Consider the following 21,105-nt stretch of genomic DNA (forward strand, 5'->3'; position numbering starts at 1 on the left):
ATCCACAATGAATATCCATGAGCTAGATCTGCATACAATGGAGGCAGTGCATATAAATCTATCTTATTCATTTTCTCCTTTTATATCCTATGAGGAAAGACTAAAGAAGTTAGGGCTGTTCAGTTTGGAGAAGAGAAGACTGAGGGGGATATGATAGAAGTCTATAAAATCATGAAAGGACTTGAACAAGTTAATATAAATCGGTTATTTACTCTCTCAGATAATTGAAGGACCAGAGGCACTACATGAAGTTAGCAAGTAGCTCATTTAAAACAAATCGAAGAAAATTCTTTTTCACTCAATGCATAGTTAAGCTCGGAATTCATTGCCAGATGATGTGGTTACAGCAGTTTAGTGTAACTGGGTTTTAAAAAGATCTGGATAAGTTCCTAGAGGATAAATCCATAAACTGCTATAATGCTAATTAATAAGCAATAGTAGCTTGTGATCTATCTAATGTTTGGGTACTTGCCAGGTTCTTATGGCCTGGATTGGCCACTGTTGGAAACAGGATACTGGGCTTGATGGACCCTTGGTCTGACCCAGTATGGCATTTCTTATGTTCATAGTAATAATAGCAAATAAAGGCCAAATGCTCCATTCAGTCTGCCCAGCAAGTTGCTTATGGTAGTTTAACTGCCACACCATGCAGGTTAACCCTGTACAGAAATGTTACACAAACTTAACATAGGTTAGCCATTTTCTTCATTTCTTTCTTTGAGCTTTTAGGGATCTGCGGCGTTTATCCCATGCACTTTTGAATTCATTTACTGTTCTCATCTTCACCACTTCTTCCAGAAGAAGGACATTCCAGGCATCCACCACCCTCTCCATGAAGAAATATTTCTTGGTGTTGTTTCTGAGTTGTCCCCCCTGGAATTTCATCTTGTGACCCCTAGTTGTGCTGTTTTCTTTCTAACAGAAAAGGTTTGATATTTGTGCATCATTAATACCTTTCAGGTATCTGAAGATCTGCATCATATCTCCCCTGCACCTCCTCTCCTCCAGGGTATACATATTTAGGTCGTTCAACCTCTCCTCATAGTTCTTCTAAAACAGACCGCACACCATCTTGATCACCTTCCTCTGGCCCACGCCCATCCTGTCTCTCCCCTTTTTCAGATACGGTCTCCAGAACCAAACACAGTACTCCAGGTGAGGCCTCACTAAGGACATTATCACTTCCTTGTCCCTGCTGGTTACTCCTCTCGCTATGAGGCCCAGCATCCGTCTGGCTTTAGCCACTGCCTTATCACATTGCTTTGCTGCCTTCAGATCAAACATGGTCACCCCTAGGTCTCTCGTCTGCTCCGTGCACATTACCCCAGCAGTAAAATCCAAGTGTCCATGTTTGAATCCTTCTTTTAAAAAATGAACTGAGGAAAAAAGGGAACAACCCCCCCCCCCCCGATTTTATCTGACTAACCTGATGGTGTAACTCATTCTTCTATTTTTAGCTTCATAAATTCTAGAAATTATTTCCACATTGGCAGGAATGTTGATTTCCCTTTGTTTCTACCTTTGGCTGATTTCTCTGCTATCCAGAGTTCCCGTATTCTTTTCAGCCATTCATCTGCTGTGTTTGGAGAAGGAGGGGGCAGCATTTTTTTCCCCATTTAGCTGCTACTTCACATCATGCAGCAACTGACATATGAGTAATATATTTAATTATGCTTAATCTGCACTTTCTTAATTGGCAAGAGACCTAAGTACTGTCACACCCATAATTTGTTAAATCTACAGTTCAGTTGTATTCATCTCTACAAAGCACCTTACTTAGGATGTTCCACCAAATGTGGTGCACAGTCCCACTCATGCCACAGTCTTTCCAGTGTGTACCCGGAACTGGTGGCTGGATCCTATGCAGCCTTTTATGACGGGAGATAGATACCTGCAGAATCAAACTTTAAGGCAGTAATATTAACTCTGATGCTTAATACTTTGCCACTGCTATTTTTGCAGACGGGCCAATACAGTAAAGTGCGCTCCAGTGGAGCTCACTGTCAGCCCGCGTTTGGCCGCGCGTTTTCGATGTGCTATTTTTACCCCTTATACAGTATGGGGTAATAGCGCGTCGAAAACGCGCGGCCAACCCCCCCCCCCCGCGAAACTAATAGCGTCCGCAACATGCAAATGCATGTTGATGGGCATATTAGTTATTCCCGCGCAATTCAGAAAGTAAAATGTGCAGCCAAGCCGCACATTTTACTCTCAAAAATTAACACCTGCCAAAAGTAGGTGTTAATTTCGGCCAGCACTAGGAAAGTGTACAGAAAAGCAGAAAAAAACTGCTTTTCTGTACACCCTTCGACTTAATATCATAGCGATATTAAGTCGGAGGCCCCAAAAGTAAAAAACAAAATTTAAATTCTGCCCGCAGCCCGCAGGTTGGAAGACGGACATTTAATTTTGCAGGCGTCCATTTTCTGAACCTGTGGCTGTCAGTAGGCTTGAGAACCGATGCTGGAAAAATTGAGCGTCGGCTGTCAAACCCGCTGACAGCCACCGCTTCTGTCAAAAAGGAGGCCTAGGGACGTGCTAGTGTCCCTAGCGCCTCCTTTTACCGCGGGCCCTCATTTACATAAATTTATTTACTGGATCGTGTGCCCAGGAGAGTGGCCTGGGCGTGCGCCGGGAGAGCGGGCACTCAACCGCTCTCCCGCGAAGTTTTCTGTATCGGCCCGAGGATTAGGTGGGGAAAACTGTGAGTGTCTATTGAAATGTTGAATAGAGATGTAAGAGTTTTCTCTCCCCCCCCCCCGACCAAATTACACCCTCAGGCACATCTACATTTAGAACAGCTAAATCTATATGTGTAAGGTGGCTAGAGTTATCCACAATAACAAGGCAGTTTTCATTCGGGGGATCTAGCTACCTAACTTCTTGGTTCCCTTTGAACACTGCCTTCCACATGCAATCCCTAGGATTAATGTTGATAATGATGATTTATTCCTCTCTCCTCTTCCATCCTTTACATTTTTTTCCATTTATTTTCCAAAAGCGAGTAATTAAAGTCTTGTTTCCATACAGTTGGGCTTTGATTTACTACCTTTGTCTTTGAAAGCTATATAAATTGGAAGTGAGGCCTTTTGTCAAGTGACATCTAAGACATACATTCTGCAATGATTAAAAGCATAAGAACATAAGAAGTTGCCATACTGGGTCAGACCAAGGGTCCATCAAGCTCAGCATCCTGTTTCCAACAGTGGCCAATCCAGGCTACAAGTACCGGGCAAGTACCAAAACATTAAACAGATCCCATGCTATTCATGTTGGTAATAAGCAGTGGCTATTCCCTACGTCAACTTGATTAACAGCAGTTTATGGACTTCTATGGGAACTTGTCCAAACCTTATTTTAAACCCAGCTATGCTAACTGCCTTAATTACATCCTCTGGCAATGAATTCCTGCCTGTTACAGTTGACGGCTTGTGGGACAGTCCCACAAGCCACCTCGCTTATCCCCGACATCGCTTGAAGACGACCACGGCTGGGAAGCTGCTTCAGTCCATCAAAGCCACTCGGTGTAGCTCACACATTGGCATGGTGCCAGAGCACCATCATGCTTCTTTTCCTTTCATGGCTCCCTTTAGGCACATGTGCGCAGTATATGGCTATTCTTAAAGGGCCCATGGTAGAAATGGCCCAGCGGTGCCCTTTAATGACGTCACTGCCTGGATCTATTTAAGCTCCTCCAATGCTACAATTCCCTGCCTCAGCAAAGGGTCTCCTGTCTAGGACTGGGTGTTGCCAGTGTTCCTCGTCCAGCCTCACCTCGCCTTCCAGCCTTGCCTCATCCAGCCTTGTCTTCTCCAGTCTCTTCTAGCTGCCTTCCCTGACCTTGGCCCGTTTCTGTTAGCCTACTGCCTGCCTTACCCTAGTGTGTCTCTAGACTCTAATCACCACTGCTCTGGGGAACCCACCTAAGTCCTGCTGGCTGCCAGAACCCAAGGGCTCAACCTGCGTAGGAGGTGGCTGGTAAAGGTGAAGCTCCAGACTGTCCCACTACAGGGCGCGTTTGCTAGCTGTCTGCTTAGGCCTCGGGGGTTTGCTCTTCTTTCAGGGAGATCCTAACCTTATGATTTATACAATGCCTAATCTGCAAGCATGCAAACTGAGTGTGCAGGTAACTGAAAAGTCTAATCTCGTTTTCTCATGACCCAGACCCATCATCACAGAACTGGTTCAATCTATTTAAGACAAGCTGGTCCCATCTTAAGAGTGCTTTGAATACTAAACTTGAAGGGGTGGGAGATAGTGGATTGTATCTCAAGGGCAGCATGGATAAAAATGTTCCGGCTAATCCTAGGGACCTCTTTAATCTGTCCCGTGTTTTGAGGGTGTGGTCAACCTGCGGTTTTCTCCTCCTTTACATATCCTATAGCTCATAGGAAGCTATGGGGCAGAGCTATGGTAAATGAATTTCTTCTATACAAGTCCATTGCTTTTCATCTGAGAAGGTTTATCATTCCACTAGAGCTTCCAGTAAACCTATGTAATAATACCAAGCTACTGGGGAAGAGGGAGATAAAAGCCTATGACAGAGCCGAGATTAGAACTCACGAGTCCCGACTCCCAGTCTTCAGCTGTAACTAGTACATCACCTCCCGATTGCCCCCGCATGGTCGTTACCCCCAAAGCTTAACTGTGTTTCTGGGTTCTGTAGGCATTCACAGTCACACCGGCACCACCATCCATCACTACTGACCTCTCACCTTGGTCATTCAGAGACAGCTTATTGAACTTCAGACCACTGGGCTCCTTCCCCACGTAGCGGTGGATGTAATCTGTGCCCAGGTCACTCAAGGCAATGGCATATTTCAGGGGCTTCACACAGGATTGCAGGCAGAATGGGATCTTTGTGTCTCCCACAGAGTGCCTGGAAGAAGAGGTGGGGAGGGGGGAGAGGAATCCAATAGCAGGGATAGAAAGGGGGGGGGGGGGGGAAACAGAGAGAAAGGGACGGGGACAAGGATAAAAAAAAAAAAAAAAGACAACCAGAGAGAAAGAGGGATCCGGGCAAGAGATAAAGACAGGTGGAGCAAAGAAGGAAAGAAAGAAGCAGATACCGGTGAGAAATGAAGAGAGGCAAAAAGGAAAAATGGGATAGAAAGGAGCCAGAGACAACAAAATGTATTAAAAAGGGGGTCATGAAGAAAAGATTGCAGGGAGAACAACATTCAGAGAAAACAGAAAGAGGAGGCAAATTGTGATTAAAAAAAAACAAAAACATGGCCTATAACACAAGTACAGTCACTACAATCCCTTGACCTCTGCTCCTTACCGCTGTCCATCCACAGTGCACAGGGATACGCCCCAATAGTTTGGCTTGAATTTGGCCAGCTGGGGGATGTAGTCAGCGACCTAGGGAGGGAAAGAACACATCTATCTTACTGTCCGTTGCTTGCTCATGCAGTCTCCAGGCTAAGTGTAAGGTCAACCCTAAGTGCAACTTTCAAAGCAGCTTCACTACCCACTCTGGTGAAAGCATACCTAGCTCAAAGAGAAGAGGACTCAGTGGCGGCTCACCTCGGCCCAAGCTCTCTACTGTGGCTGCTCTGAACGCTCAAGTTTTCTTTTTGTACCAGAAGTAGCTCCCTATGTGACAACATCCATGGGGACTAGAAGTCCAGGCCTGCTGCTGGGAAGAGAGGGCAGCAGCAGCCTTGCACCAGAAGCTGCCGAAAGGGGCGAATGAGTTTTCCATCTAGTCCCACTCCGGGATGCCTGCTGGTTCCTGCCCAGACCTGAACAATAGCTTCATCCTCTATCTGACAACATTTCCACAGCCCGCCTCTGGGTGGTGGGTCGCCGCCAGCAAGGTGCTCCCAAAGGGGTGGCCCAAAAGGGAGTAATTATTCTAGGGAGCGATGTAGGTTGGGGCATTTTTATTTTATGTTTGTAGGTAGGACTGGGTTGCCAACAGGTTGTTGGAATTGGTGGGGGGAGGGGAGGGGAGTAGGTTTCTATTGTATTTTTTTAATTATATTGTGATGTTATTCTTAGCGTTTGCATTATTGTATTATGCTGAATTGGATTCACTGTGGTTGTTTTATGATCCATTGGAAATCACCTTGGATCTCCTTGAGGAAGGTGGAATAAAAATATGAGATCATAAAGCTCTCCTCACTGTTGTGCTTATTCTGTGACTGGACTGACTGAACTGTTTCGGACACAAAATGGAAACTCTCAGTAGCAGTAGCGAACCCAAAAGTTCAACTCTGGGGGCGAGGGGGAAGAAGTGGGGGCCAGCTACCATTCCCCTGGCTTGGCAAATCGGCCATCTTCGAATGCTGGAGCATTGCGTTCTCTTCTAAAAGGGGATGGTGGGCTGCAAGAGGTAAGAACCGCAGTTAAATGGGCATCCTGGCTGGACCCCTGCATTGGTTCTCTGCCATCATCCTATTCTGCGCTTCGGGAGGCCACGCCCGTGGTGGCCACCACTCCTGGCTCTAGCTTCCCTGCATGCAAGAAACTGAGGCTCCTTACCCTACCCCCGACTTGTTTTTGGGCATGCTCGTACAGCCGGTCCACGTGGCCCGTGAACTCTTGGAAGTCCGGAATAACAAACTTCTTGCGGAATGCCTGGGTCAGGAGCACGATGTTGCTGCTCACACACCTGAGAAGGGAGAGCGGGGAAAAAGCGAAGGTGAGGTGGGGGATGGGGGTCTCAGCAAGAGAGGGGTCAACGGGGAGAGGGTTTCCATTCCACGGTGCCTGCAAGTCTCCTTCTGTAGCCGGGTTTCAGTTTCACAGATGAACCTTCTCTTAACCCCCCAGCAACATTAAGTCACTCGCCGGCCCTTTCCCCACCCCCACATGCACAAACATTCTCCAAATCTACCCACTGTAACGGAAATATGATCTAGTGGTGAGAGCATGGGATGGGTTCCAATCCCGTCTCTGCCATCGACCACTTGTGTGACCTTAGACAAGCTACTTTTTCTGCCCAGGGGCGGTGCTACCCCACTGGGGGCCCCAAGTGAAGTGGGAGGGAGGGAGGAAGGAGCAGTGGTTCTTTTGGAAAATAATAATAAACAATAAAAAGTGTGTTTAAGGGTCCACTCTTGAGTTGCTCAGGGCCCTAAGCAAGTACTTTGTCTGTTTATGCCTAGTGCCGGTACTGCATCTCTCTGTGCCTCAGTTCAAATCCTCAGCCCTGCTATCAACTCTCGAAGGGTCTTTGGGCTTCCCACATCAGAATTATAAACCCTCTGAGGCCTTTAAGGACTGTGATCCATATCTTACTGACAGGACTCGAAGATAAATTTCTTCCTAAAGAAGGTGGGAATACAGCAGCCAGATTTGGAAGTGTGCGGGCTACTCCTCTTCATCTTTCTGCGTTCCCATGGTGGCTGCTGAATGAGAAAGCAAGGAAGGACACGCAGGCTTCTGGCACCCATGTACCCTGGCTCCCAGTCACAGCCCCTGCTAGACAGAATGATTAGCTCTGAAACAGCTGCCTGGCTGAACTCATGGCCTGTGCCAGAGCTATATATATATATATATATATATATATATATATATATATATATATAAAGGGAATCTTTCCACAAGCATCCCAGGAATGCAGATGCTCCTTGAACCTCAGCGGGAGAGGGTGTGTGTGTGCTTGCGCGTGTGTTCAGCAGTGCAAATCTCTGCTGTGTGTGTCTGCATAAGGATAACTGTATGCACGCATGTAGAATGTGAGAGGGTATGAATCTGCATGTGTGTGTGTGTGTGTCTAAACGCTGGGCCAAATTAATCTGTGTCTTGCACAGAGAGAGAGAGAGAGATGCTGGCACAACTGGTTCCTGGCGACGTTAGGGCAGGTTGTGCAGCAGGTGAGTGGACGTTACCTGGGGCTGTTTTCTAGCCCCTCATTACTCCTTCATTGTGCAGATAAACACAGTTTAAAGTGCGGCTAGCTGGAATGTACAGCTGTGAGATGCAGATTAGAAGTTCTGAGGATGTGCAGCAGGTGCTGTGCCCTCATATCACTCTCACACCTCCTTCCACTCGCCCTCCCCCCTCCATACCTGCCTGTTCTTTACTCAAATGCGGTTGGATGAACTGAGCCACAGGTAGATAAGCTGTCCCGTCCAAGGTCACACAGAGAGTAAATGGCAGAGCCAGGGATTAGACCTGAGGCACGGGAAGGTAAAGGGACAAAATGGGGATTAGGACTCATGTTCTAGGAATTCTCCTGCTTCCTTGTTTTGTACTCTGACACTAGACCAATAATAACACAGAAGTCACAGCCTACAGCAGAAGTAAAAACGCAGGAATGCTTTTATTAAAGCTTCAAGTTTAAACTGAAGGCAACAAGATGACCAAAATGGTCAGCCTGTGATACACTTCAGAGCTGTGGTGCTACTCACAAAGGTTTGCTCTGTACACAGTGTACACACTCCGTTTTTGGAAATAAGACTTACCCATCGTCCCCCTTCCTCCCTTCTCTCCCCCCCACTTACTTTTGGAAGAGGTGCCGGTCTAGTTGAAGTCCAATGCTGGACTCCTGCACCGACCTCTGCAGGAGGTCCATACAATCCCGAAGTCGGGGGTCAGAGGTTAGTAGCCCCGTGGCTTTCAGAGCCTGCAAGAAAAAAGCCAAGTGCCAGCATAAGAGATGGTGGAGCGTGGCGGAATGCCTAATGCTGGGCTTTGGCCACTCTGATGTAGGAATCCACAACCTCCCGCCACTCCTACCCTGAGAGGCCTTTCAAAAGGTTCATCTTACACTGGTGAATTTGTATAGTGAGATCCTCTCCTGACCCTCCGCGATGGTGTAGAAGAGCAGGTCACAGAGCCGCAGCAGCATGCCGGTCCCGCTGGAGTCCCTAGGGGCCAGGAAACAGCGTTCACAGTTACTACTCACAGGCACTTCATGCACCAATCAAAATTACATTTTTGGGGAAGCAGTTAACAACACTTTTCTGGATAATCTGTGGAGGCCTCATCCTCTCAGCTTGATGCTCCATGTCCTGAGATTATAGTGCAAGTGACCTAGTTTAAAGATGGAGACACTCTTGCACAGTTCTGGTTTTTTGGGGTTTTTTTTAAACACTTATATCCCAGTGTACTGTGGTATTTGTACTTTCTGCTTCTACCATTACAAATCAGCACTGCAGGTACCAGAATGCATCAGGATGGGGGCTTTCAGAAATCAGGGCCTGGTCTGAAGTTTCCCGCCTTGAACTGGGTCACTTGGCAGCTTTATACAATGTTAAGAGTGTCCTGGCACCCCAAAACTACACAACAAAGCATGTCTTTATTACTATGAGAGATCCCACATGCCTGCCAGTCAGCCAGTTCCCTAGGGAGATCTCTTATTCTGCGAGGAACTTGGGTCCTCTCGTGTATGGGGGCAGCAATGGACTCCCACTGCTCGCTGAAGGGGTGCGGGTTCCACCATTTCAATTTCGTTTTTTTAGCTTTCATTTTTTATTGGAGATCGGCAACGCGGTTAAAATTCCAACAGTTCACATACTTCAAAACAAAAGAGACATCAACCATCAGAGACAGAAAAAGGAATTTGTGGGGGGTTGAGGGGGAGCCGTAGTGGAAAACCATTTCATTTGACGTGAAAGCATCATCACAGAGCCCTTCCTGTCGCCTTTAGAGGGGATGTCATACCCATCTCTCATGGCATGCGAGGTGTCATTTCATGCTGGTGGAGGCAGGCCGGGGGACTGGCGCTTAGCTTTCTGATGTTCTTCAGCATCTAATTACATTTTATCTCGTCGAGCGGCTTCCCCCTACAGTAGGGGTTTCCTGCAGCCCAACAGCTGGAAGTTTCTTACAGAAAAACAGTGGCATTTTCGGTTCCGGCGCAGAGAATGCAGATGCCCTTCAGCCCTCCGATGGAGAGGCTGCAGATCTGGGCATGTGACAGTTTTCTAGGGGCCCATTTTCATCTCTCTCAGTTGCAGAAAAGCAAAGTGTGTGAGTATTTTTACCCAGCAAGCTTTGCTCCAGTTCTCAGAAGGAAGGTGCAAGCATGCTTTGCCTTTACAAACTGCCCCAGCAAAAAAGTTATCTGCCGTGATCTGCGCCTGCCTTTATTTTTTTTTTTGCAGGCATTATTTCCATACAAAAATGCACGCAGGTTTAAAAATCTCACCTAGGCCAAGGCCCCCAGGAATGCCTCCTCTGAATGCGGCTGAAACTACTTGTCTTTTTCATCCCTGTGAGCACTTTTACCCAGGGTAAGTGGTGGGTACTTTTTGAAGAACCAGTTTACCAAGGTCAAACTGTCTTTCTTCTGGTGGGGGATTATACCTACAGGTACGTAAACCCTCACAGACCCTACTGGGGAAGGGGTTTTCAAAGAGAAGTAAGAGTGCCTGATGTTGAAGACCTGGGAAGCTCCAGATGCTGTAGGCACCTGTGAACTCTGTTCCTGTTCTCCCTGGGAAACGTCTAGTTGCGCTATAGAAAGAAATAATAAAGCTGGTAGTGGGTGTCCAGCTGCTTCTGCTCATCGTGATGATATCATCGAAGCGACTTGTTGGGAGACTTCTGATGATGTCGGGAGCAAGGGCTCAGCTTTGTAATCTGCTTTCACCGTGTAGTGACTGAGTGTGTGAAAACATGCTTTTCAAGCCAAGAAGGTGTGAGCTGGAGGCCACAGACCAGCTGCATAAACAGGTATTGCCCAACAGGATAATTTATACACAGGGATTTTTTTTATCACCAAACCAAGGTCAGTGGTCTGAGAGCTCTGGCAAGAGATGCAGCTGTTGCTCTGACCATTGGTGCTTGAATGGGATACTCCCCACAAGGAACGTCCCATGATGGAGCCATGCATGCTGAATCCAGGGTGGATGCATCCCAACCAGTGTTGCCCTCAGACCTGATCAGGTGCACCATGGAAAGGTCACCACTGTCTGATGGTCAGATCCAGACTGCTGGATCTAATTTCAGCACCTCACAGCATTAAGAGTCACCAGCAGTGGCTCTTAAACGTGTAGGAACTCCTTTTTGAGAATATGTGCAATCAGGCATGCCTCTTCTTCCAAGCTACAGCATCAGTCCCGGAGTGTAGTAATGGGCAGCATGCAATGCATGGGTAGCTGGGCCCTGCTTTGCACAGCAGACACATGGGCCGATACAGAAAAACCCGCGGGAGAGCTGGCGAGCGCCCAGGCCACTCACCTGGGTGCGCGATTCAGAAAAAAAAATATATGTAAATGAGGGCCTGCGGTAAAAGGAAGCGCTAGGGACACTAGCGCCTCCCTAGCACCTCCTTTTTGGACAGAAGCGGCGGCTGTCAGCGAGTTTGACAGCCAACGCTCAATTTTACTGGCATCGGTTCTCAAACCCGCTGACAGCCACGGGTTTGGAAAATGGATGCCAGCAAAATTGAGCGTCCGTCTTCCAACCCGCAGGCAGATTTTTAATCTTTGGGGCCTCCGACTTAATATTGCTATGATATTAAGTCGAAGGGTGTACAGAAAAGCAGTTTTTTCTGCTTTTCTGTACACTTTCCCAATGCCAGCTGAAATTACCCCTTACTGTATAAGGGGTAAAAATAGCAGGTCAAAAACGTGCGGCCAAACGGGGGCTAACAGTGCGCTCAGCTGAGCGCACTTTACTGCATCGGCCCGACAGTGCACTCAGCTCCTCCTCATCTTCTCCCTTCCTAAGCCTCTCCCTTCGAGTCCTTCCAGCCTCTGTCCCATCCCCGACTCAGTTAGATGGGAAGAGTATGCACTGGGTGTGACTTACTCCGGGTATTGGGAGCAACGGCATTGAAGGAGCTCTAGCATTCACAAGTGGCAGCCAAGATAACTGAGCCAGATGGCTGCACCACACCATCTTCTCCCTTCTCCTGCACTTGTATATAGAGGGAGCTGCTCTATTGACTTGTTCGTGTGTGCCTCCACCTTTTTCCTCCCTTTATTTTAAAATTTGGAATAGATAGTGGATATATGCTTTCAGTGCTTCCTTAGCTTTTCTTTTGGCTATATGAGTCCTCTCCATGTCCACACTGCCTGCCCCGTGGAGGTTTATTTATTTAAAATATTGATAGTCCACTCATAATAATAAAATCATGCTAAGCAGATAACATAATCAATGTAAAACAATATAAAAAACTGAAATAAAACAAAAACATAAAATCATATATACCATATTATGACAGTTCTTGTTCAATTAAAAGCTTCTCTAAATAAAGTTTATAGCATCTTTCTAAAAATTTTCAGGTCATGAAGAGAATGCAATTCATGGTTGGTGTGCCATACAACAGTTTGGTTAATACAGGTGTGCCTCGAGCTTCAAGAGGTTGGGAAGCACTGAGCTAAGACACAGCAAGAGCTATGCTGAAAGCCATGGAAAAGAATGGAAAGACTTTTTAATGTATTTCTCTCTCTCTCTGCTTCTTCTGCCGACCAGAAAGCGTGAGCAGAACGGCTGCTATGTAGGCAGCATGCTGACTGGCCTTCTGGATTCTCTGTAAAGCAAACTCCAGCTGGATGCAGGTGGTGGGACACTAAGGGGCCGATGCAATATAAATCACGGAAAGCGGCCGCCATGCAATATCCAAATTAGGGGGTCGTGCTAGGGTCGCTTGCGCGACCTTAGCACCTCCTTGCTAACGCGACCCCACGGCGGCTGCCGGTTATGAAGACAAACGCCGGTAAACTCGGCACTGGTTTTCATAATCGGCCTTCTGCCAGTAATGAAAATGGCCGCCGAACTGCATTAGGGGGTGGATTAGCGCCTATTTAACCCACGTCAGAGTGCGGGTTATACAGTGCGCTCGGCTGAGCGCATTGTATTGCATCGACCCCTAAGCGCGAGGGGAGCTGGGGGGGGGGGGGGTAGTAACCAGTATTTTCTGGATTCATCTGCGCCCCTCTGGCCAGGCAGAAATTTAAAACAGCATTTACTCAGATCTTGATTCACCTACCATGTCCTTCTCCCCATCCTCCCTTCCTCCCCCCATACCACACACACACACACACACACACGTTTTTGGGCTCTGGAAGGCAAATGTTTGGGGATAATCAGGTTTTGCCAAGTAAGAACTGTAACAAAAGTATCTATTCGGCAGATATATATATGAGGTGAGAAAGAAAATATTCACCACCATGGCTCAAAAAAAAAAAAAAAAGAAGTTTGGGACATGCAGGAGGAGGAGAGCCACCACAGATATTTCACTCTGTCCACAAGGAGTTATACACCCCCCACACTTTATTCACTTCCTGGAACCCTCAGTCCTAAATATATTTACTCCAGCTCAGAGCAGGATAGGTGTGGAAGGTCCATGCAGCTCCTGTTTTAGTCCATGTGTCTCTTGTCCACTCAAGTTTAATAAATAATAATGGCTAAATCAGCAAACCTGGCTCAAACAAGCTCTATTGTGTAACTCTTTCACATGAGAAGCAAAGGTGACAAAACCTTCTGCTGTGAAAGAAGACACTGGCTCTAAATTTCTGAGTACAAAAGTCGCTAATGGACAGCACGCCTTGCTCTGCGACCAATCCTGGCTCTCGCCTTTTTTCCCAAAACATTTTTGGGGAAGAAAGTAGCAGCATCAGACAAAATGGTGGCCTGAGAGAGGAGATCCCCATGGAGGATTTTGTACCAACATCATCATTTAACATTATCCTACTGAGAAATGTAGAGAATATTGCTTGAATGCTCTCAAGTTGCATATATGTTGACTGGTTAAAAAAAAAAAAATTCTCACTTCAAAGATTATTTTAGTTCTGTTGGTCGGTGCATGAGCTGGAGCTCCCAGTGTACAGTGCCTTCCTCCTAGCACGGCCTCCGCTGATGTAGGAGATACCAGAGGTTTCACTGAATGCAACAAAATATGAAGTCTGACGTCACATGAGGGGCACTGACATATATTTCGATAGAAATGCAATGAGGAGGGATTTTGGCCAGAATAACACTACGTACCTGAGTTATCTGACCTGCCTGTTTTAAGTCTTTGTGAAGCTTCTCTCCATGAACAATGACCTAAGAAGCAGCCCAGGAGTGTATGTCAGGGACAAGTCCTAGATTGGCAAACAAGCTCAAATCTGCCTGGAGACGAGAACTGGCAATCCGAAAGGGCAGGCTTATCATTCAGGTCAGCTCATAGGTGAGATCTGCCATAGCAAAGGCCAGCCTACTGGTCAAGAGGTTACAAGACAGAGATGGCACAGCCTGGCTAGGAGTTGCCACACGGCAGGAGCGGTCATTCACCAGAAGGGAGGTCCAGCTGTCTAAAATGAAGGATATACCCCATTTTTCATGCTCCTGTTTGACTATGCATGAGCTCTTGTATATGCATATCCTGCCTGTTAAAAGCAGCAGAGGAGAGGGCTCCGGGAGGCAGCCAGAGAAGGAAGTACAGTCATGCCAGCAGCAGACCGTGCCTGAGACATCATCCCTGCCCCTCCCTGCAATGAAGCAGAAGAGCTCCTGTGTCCTGGAAGGCTGCATATAAGAGTCCTGCCTGTTACCTGGCTGCTTGTGTCGAACCTGTCTTTTCTTCCCCAGAACAAGCCTCTTTGGCCTGCAAGCGACAGGGGCCAAGAATGCATGCTCTCTTTGGCAGAGAGAGCAAATTTTTTTTTTTATTTATTTATTTAAAAAAATTTTATAGACCGCTTACACAATGGGGGTGGGCACTCTAAGCGGTAGAGTTATCCAGCTAACCCAGCAATAGTGATGGCTCCAGAATGAGACTGAAGATAACCTCCTAAAGTTATGGGTAGTTAGCTAGCTACATTTATTAATTCACTTTATGCAAGTGATGTTTCTGATATGTTTGCCCCGAGTTCACTAATGATGCAAAGTTTTGCTCAGTAAAAGCCTATGCTGTGTTAAGGATTGTAAAATTTAGCCAGATAACATAGGCGCATTCCAGGGGCATTTCTGGGAGGAGTCAGGTTAGCCAGATAACTCCGATATTCAAATTTAGCTGGATAACACATCTGGCTAAATCTGGTCGTGCCATAAAGCAGTCCTAAAATTAGCCAGATAAAACTTATTTATCTTTAAGATAGCCATCTATATTTAATAGTGTGGCTGCATCACTGACTAGCCCTCCAAAGTTAGTCAGGTAAGTTTATCCAGCTGACTTTGCAATGCAGCCAGTAAATGAATATTATGACCTCTTAGGGCCCACATACCTGACAAAAGAGACAAATGTGATTTAAGAGGCAAAATTTCATGCAACTGCAAGCCACGCAGGTTTAACATGGGCCCTTTAAACAGATTCGTGTTCTTTCTCTTTAAAAATGAGCCGGTGCAAAGTACGTACGTTCTGAGGGGAATTTTCAAAACCACGCACACGTATAAACACATTAACACGTATAAATCCCGGTTTTGTGCATGTAAATAGCTCTTCTAAAATTGACCTGAGCTCAGTGTTGTGTAGAAGTACAGGAATAACCCTACTGTCACATGTACTTTTCCACGCACCTAGAAGAGGGGTTCCGGGAGGGGGAGGGGGGGGCGGCAGTACTGGGGTGGAGTCGCTTTTTGATTCTTAAAAACGCATTTCGCCGCCACTCGGCCAATTGCCCGAGGATCCTCAAAGCAAACTTGCGCGTGCTAAGTTCACTTTGAAAAACCTTGATAAAGTCCCGTGTTTACAGTGAATCGCAGGCCGTTAGAAAATCCCCCTCTGAAGGCAACTTGCATGCCCCCATCCTGCTATTTGTGCAGGTGACGGAGTGGAGGTTGAAAAATAGCACCGCTTCCCTCCCCGACCTAACCCCTCCCACTGCAACATTTATTTTCTTTTTTTTTTAACTCGGCTAAAAGTATTTGCACAGGCACTTTTGGCCACATTTTGGGGATGGGCAAACTTCAGACAGGACCTAATACCTGGGAAAATACCTTTTGAGCAATCACTCTCCCAATGAGGTGAGCAGTCTAAAATGAGACATTTTATTAAGCCAAGGATTGCATCTCAGGAGGAGAACTGAGATCCTGCTGAGAGATAAAAAAGCATTCTCCAATATATCTTGCCTCTGATAACGAAGACCAGAAGAACCTTGATGTGAGCAACCTATTATGCTCAGAGCACGATATCTCCAGAGATAAAATTAAACACGACCCAAATACTAGCTAAATATTCTGTATGTCTATGAATGCCACTCTCTATGATAGCCTCATTATATTTGCTAATATTTATTTATGGGATTTTTTAAAATTTAAGATTCTCTGTTGAAAATTGTTTTGCTGCAGGACCCATCATTATGAGGTTAACTCCATGCACAAGAGAGATACACTAGGCAAACAGACGGAAATTAAAGCAAATACTAGAAGATTTGACCCTGTTTGATGAGCTGCAAGATTGCTATCCAAATAAAAGAGAGATTGCGCACATTTTGCTCATCTTCGGGAGTCACATTCCCCAAATTAATTACCAGCTCACTGATTCTAGATTTCGCGAAGCAACTGTTGCCTTTGGAACGGAAAATACTGCATGCTCTGAGCATGCGCCTATGAGGATGGATTTGTCAGGAGCAGAGCTGGAAACTCCCCTACTCCACCCAAAGATCCGAGGTGGCTGCTAACAATCAGGCCGATACAGTACAGTGCGCTCTGGCGGAGCGCACTGTTAACCCGCGATTGGACACACGTTTGACACGCTAGCGTTAGCCCTTATTCAGTAAGGGGTCGAAAATGCACGTCCAACCCCCCCGAACCTAACAGCGCCCGCAACATGCAAATGCATGTTGATGGCCCTATTAGGTATTCCCGCGCGATTCAGAAAGCAAAATGTGCAGCCAAGCCGCACATTTTACTTTCAGAAATTAGCGCCTACCCAAAGGTCGGCGCTAATTTCTCCGGGCACCGGGAAAGTGCACAGAAAAGCAGTAAAAACTGCTTTTCTGTGCACCCTCCGACTTAGTATCATGGCGATATTAAGTCGGAGGTCCCGAAAATTACAAAAAGTTAAATAAAAAAAAATTTGAAGTCAGCCCATGGCTTGAAAACTGGACGCTCAATTTTGCCGGCGTCCGGTTTCCGAACCCATGGCTGTCAGTGGGTTTGAGAACTGATGCCGGCAAAATTGAGCGTCAGCTGTCAAACCCGCTGACAGCCGCCGCTCCTGTCCAAAAGGAGGCGCTAGGGACGCACTAGTGTCCCTAGCGCCTCTTTTTACCGCCGGCCTAATTTGAATACTGAATCGCGCGCACAGGAGAGCGGGTATTTGCCCGCTCTCCCGCGACTTTTACCAGCCCGAATGTCTTTTGAAAGATGAAAACTCAGACCAGCCCAGTGGCTCACTGGCAAGGGCTGTGTAATCATTCACAACCTCTTCCCCACAAAAACCACTGTATTCTAGCGTACCGGAGTGTGTATCCACAAATCCAAAACAATGGTACAACCAGTCGATCTAAAGCTAGTATCTAAATCTCTTACCAGATATTTGTAGGCCCCTTATATGCGGGAGCAATTCTGGATTTATAATCTGAATGAGAAAATTAACTGGTATTTATTGATTTAAGTCTAGTGTTCTGATCAGTCAGTGCTATAGAACTTACTTTGGATCTTTGCAATAGCTCTGCCTTATATGAGCAACATTCTGGTAGTCCTTTTGAAGACAGGGAGTGAAATATGATTTATGAGGGGACCGCAATAAAACTGATTGCTTACGTCAACAACCTTGTGAGACGTAATGAAATGGGGTAGCGATGAGGACACAGATGTGGGAAACATCAGTGGAACAGTGAAGTAGTTGTTGCGAAAATAGATGGCGGAGCGGATGGATGTGAGATATTAAATAATGCGTCGGCGACCAGGGTGCTTGACGCGATCGACCCCCGGATGATTAAACCTGCTGATGTGTAAACAATCGGCGGACGAAACTTCTTATTTTAGGAACATGAAGTCACCAGGAGCGGTTGGGAAAGTAAAGTGGGGGAGGTAGAGTGACAGTATTTATAAAACCGACGTGAAAGAGGACAGTGGATGAAATCACGGGCTTGAATATCACGGAGGCACGACTAGTAATAGAGGACGTGAAAGAAGACTACAGCTGATGTCAAATGGCAAAAGCGGGTGAGTCCGAGAGACACAACTCGGACGTGAAGGAGAACTGAGGTTCATGATGTCATTTCCGGTTGAAGGGGTATAAGAGGATCACCTCCAGCGGGATACCATTTCAGGAGGACACGCAGCTCTAGGGCTGCTGTGTATAAAAGACGGATACGTAAGCCAGGAATATAAAAAGGCTCAAGCGACAGCAGTTAATATGGAAGAAAATTAGGCTCGTTCTGCACCAGTTTACTCTTGCATCTACTGAAACAGAAGAGAAGAAAGCTTGAATTGGAGTATTAAACACGGGACGATTCTCGGATAAAAGTGTAAAGGGCAACCCCTGAAGCAGGACATTTTTTGTCCGAAACATGATCATGTCGGGTGACCAACTAATGGATGAGTATTAGACCTCTTTCTATATCTGTGGATAGTGTGCATGTTTTTGAAAAAAATAAGTGCATTGATAAGAGTACTATGAGACTTTTAGAGACTTTATTATAAATATAAACAAAAAATATAAAAACAACAAAAGGATGTTATAAATTAAAGCAAGGTGACCCTGAACCGTAATAGAGTCTGTGATGTTATACAGACCCTTGGAATAAGGGGCCTACAAATATCTGGTAAGAGATTTAGATACTAGCTTTAGATCGACTGGTTGTACCATTGTTTTGGATTTGAAGGGCTGTGTAATGCCATGCGAAAAAACTCAGTTTGATTCCCAGGCCCGGCTTCTTCTCCTTGAGCCAGCTGAAGCTGGGGATGCTGTGTACTCTGCCCCAAGAAGTGGGGGGGGGTAGGGGGGGGGGGGGGGAGAGGGAGTCATACCTATGGGTCAACAGTGGCCCCTGCTGGCCAGACTCAGGGTGCATGCATCCCTGATTCTGGAGGCAATTGTGGTTTCCAACTCCTAGCCAAGGCCTGCCCCTGCAGTGGCCGGACTAGAGAAGGTTCTAAAAATAGGGGAGAAATCCCTGGAGATTTGTGCTTGAAGGCTCCTGGCACCATGGTCCAATACAGACTGGTTCTGACTGAGCCAGAAGCCTAAAGGAGGAGGAGGAGGAGGAAACAGCCAGAATAAAAATACCAATTAAGAAAAAGAGAAACAAACATACTTTAAACTAGAAATCAGAGTTCTAATTCAGGAATTCTTTGACACAAAAAGGACAGTTGGGAAGTTTTAAAATCAGTGTTTTGTCATCGGAAAAACCGAGCTAAGACAGGAAAACTATTGAAGAGTTAAGAAACCAAACTAATCATTTGGAAAGCTTACTGAAAAATACAGGTTCAGGAAATGATTAAACAAACTTTGCTTAACAAGGGGGTAAACCACCACTCCTGACAGATGAGAGTGGTTTTAATTTGAAAAGAACTACTGTATTTTTCGCTCCATAAGACGCACCTAGGATTCAGAGGGGGAAAATTAAAAAAAAAAAAAAAAAATTGTGCTAAACAGGCTCTGTCCCCAGGCGTCTGTGCGTCTTATGGAGCAAATTAGGGGAGTGCATAACATTTTTTTTTCCTCCCCATTTTGTTTTCGGGTGTGGGGAGGGCCATTTCGGTCCACTCCCCAGATCAGAAAACTTTTATATTTCTCTTTCTGTGGGAAATCCCCCCCAAAAAAACCCCATTCCCAACCCTTTAAATTAATTAACTACAACCCCCCTCCCTCCTGCCCCCCCCCCCCCCCAAGACCTGCCAAAAGTCCATGGTGGTCCAGAGGGGGTCCGGGAGCGATCTCCTGGACGTGGGCCGTCGGCTGCCAGTAATCAAAATGGCGCCAACGGCCCTTTGCCCTTACTATGTCACAGGGGCTACTGCGGCCCCTGTGACATAGTAAGGGCAAAGGGGGGGGGTCAGGAGGGTAGGGGGGTTTTGTTAGATTTTTAGTTTTTTTTTTATATTCGCTCCATAAGATTCAATGTTTCAATGTAAAAACTTGTTTACGTCTTTTGCTCAATGTAAAACTTCGTTATTTAATCCTGTTCTATGTAATCCGCTAAATGTAGCGATTGTTACTGTTCTATGTAAACCGGGGTGATATGTATATTATACAGGAACCTCTGGTATATAAATTATTTAAATAAATAAATAAGATGCACAGACATTTTCCCCCCACTTTTGGGGGGGGGGGAAAAGTGCATCTTTTGGAACAAAAAATACGGTAAATAATTGCATTATGGAAAGGGCAACCGGTCAGCCAATGCTAGGTCTCTGAACATGACTGCAGCTGGAACCTCTGCCATGACCTGTCCTTTCTACAGCACTCCCGGCCGCACGCACTGACATGAAGACCAGCAAAGTGCAAATGATTACAAAGGAGACAGACTGGTTAGAGATTTGCAAGTTTGTTTTGTTTTTTTTTACGTCACTAAGGGCCTTATTTTCCAATATCGCATTGGTAACGCATTAGGGGGCGTTACCAATGCAAATGAGGCTTCTTTCGTGCAGTGGGGAAAAATCGCGTGCGGCGATGTTTTCGCCATTCACGAAAACATTAGCACCGCACGCGATGTTTTCCCAGTGCACGATGATTCTTTCAGTCTTTTATCGCGGTGCACGATAGTCCCAGACAGCCTGTTTCAGGAGAGAGAGAGAGAGAGAGAGAGAGAGAGAGAGAGAGAGAGAGAGAGAGAGAGAGAGAGAGAGAGAGAGAGAGAGAGAGTTACTATAGTGCCTATGCCCTACATAGGTATTTTAACCCCTATGGGAGGGCCACCTACTAACTCAGGGTGGGGATTAGGTATGAGCGTCGGGGGTTGGGGGCCACTTTCGCATTCCACATGAGACCTACGGACAGAACAGTGGTCTCTAGTGCAGATTTGCTGGCTGTCGGAGTGAGGACGCTCACTCCAAGAAGTGGTTTGGGCAACGTTCTCTCTACCTAGCTTGATGGACACTCTACCTGGGCAACAACATGCTAGGTGGAGAGAATGTTGCCCAAATCTCCTCTTGGAGTGAGCGTCCTCACTCCGACGGCCAGCAAATCTGCACTAGAGACCACTGTTCAGTCCGTAGGTCTCATGTGGAATGCGAAAGTGGCCCCCAACCCCCGACGCTCATACCTAATCCCCACCCCGAGTTAGTAGGTGGCCCTCCCATAGGGGTTAAAATACCTATGTAGGG

The 21,105-nt window shown here is 46.4% G+C and overlaps 1 protein-coding gene across 4 annotated transcripts in view; it reads right to left on the minus strand.

Moving 5' to 3' along the window:
* The window catches only part of GLS2 (glutaminase 2), a 69,329-nt gene that overhangs the window by 30,694 nt on the left and 17,530 nt on the right, over positions 1-21,105 (minus strand). For 3 of the 4 annotated variants that reach the window (XM_029594817.1, XM_029594820.1, XM_029594818.1), the window contains exons 2-6: positions 8,723-8,822; positions 8,457-8,578; positions 6,490-6,619; positions 5,285-5,364; positions 4,716-4,879 (exon numbers count right to left, since the gene is read on the minus strand). In XM_029594817.1, the coding sequence (XP_029450677.1) occupies positions 4,716-4,879; positions 5,285-5,364; positions 6,490-6,619; positions 8,457-8,578; positions 8,723-8,822 (596 nt within the window). Of the gene's footprint in view, positions 1-4,708; positions 4,880-5,284; positions 5,365-6,489; positions 6,620-8,456; positions 8,579-8,722; positions 8,823-21,105 lie in introns of those variants that run through there. The other variant, XM_029594821.1, reaches the window with a different exon arrangement.

The sequence above is a fragment of the Rhinatrema bivittatum genome, chromosome 3, assembly GCF_901001135.1.
Source record: "Rhinatrema bivittatum chromosome 3, aRhiBiv1.1, whole genome shotgun sequence".
In the NCBI taxonomy this organism is placed as follows: Eukaryota; Metazoa; Chordata; class Amphibia; order Gymnophiona; family Rhinatrematidae; genus Rhinatrema; species Rhinatrema bivittatum.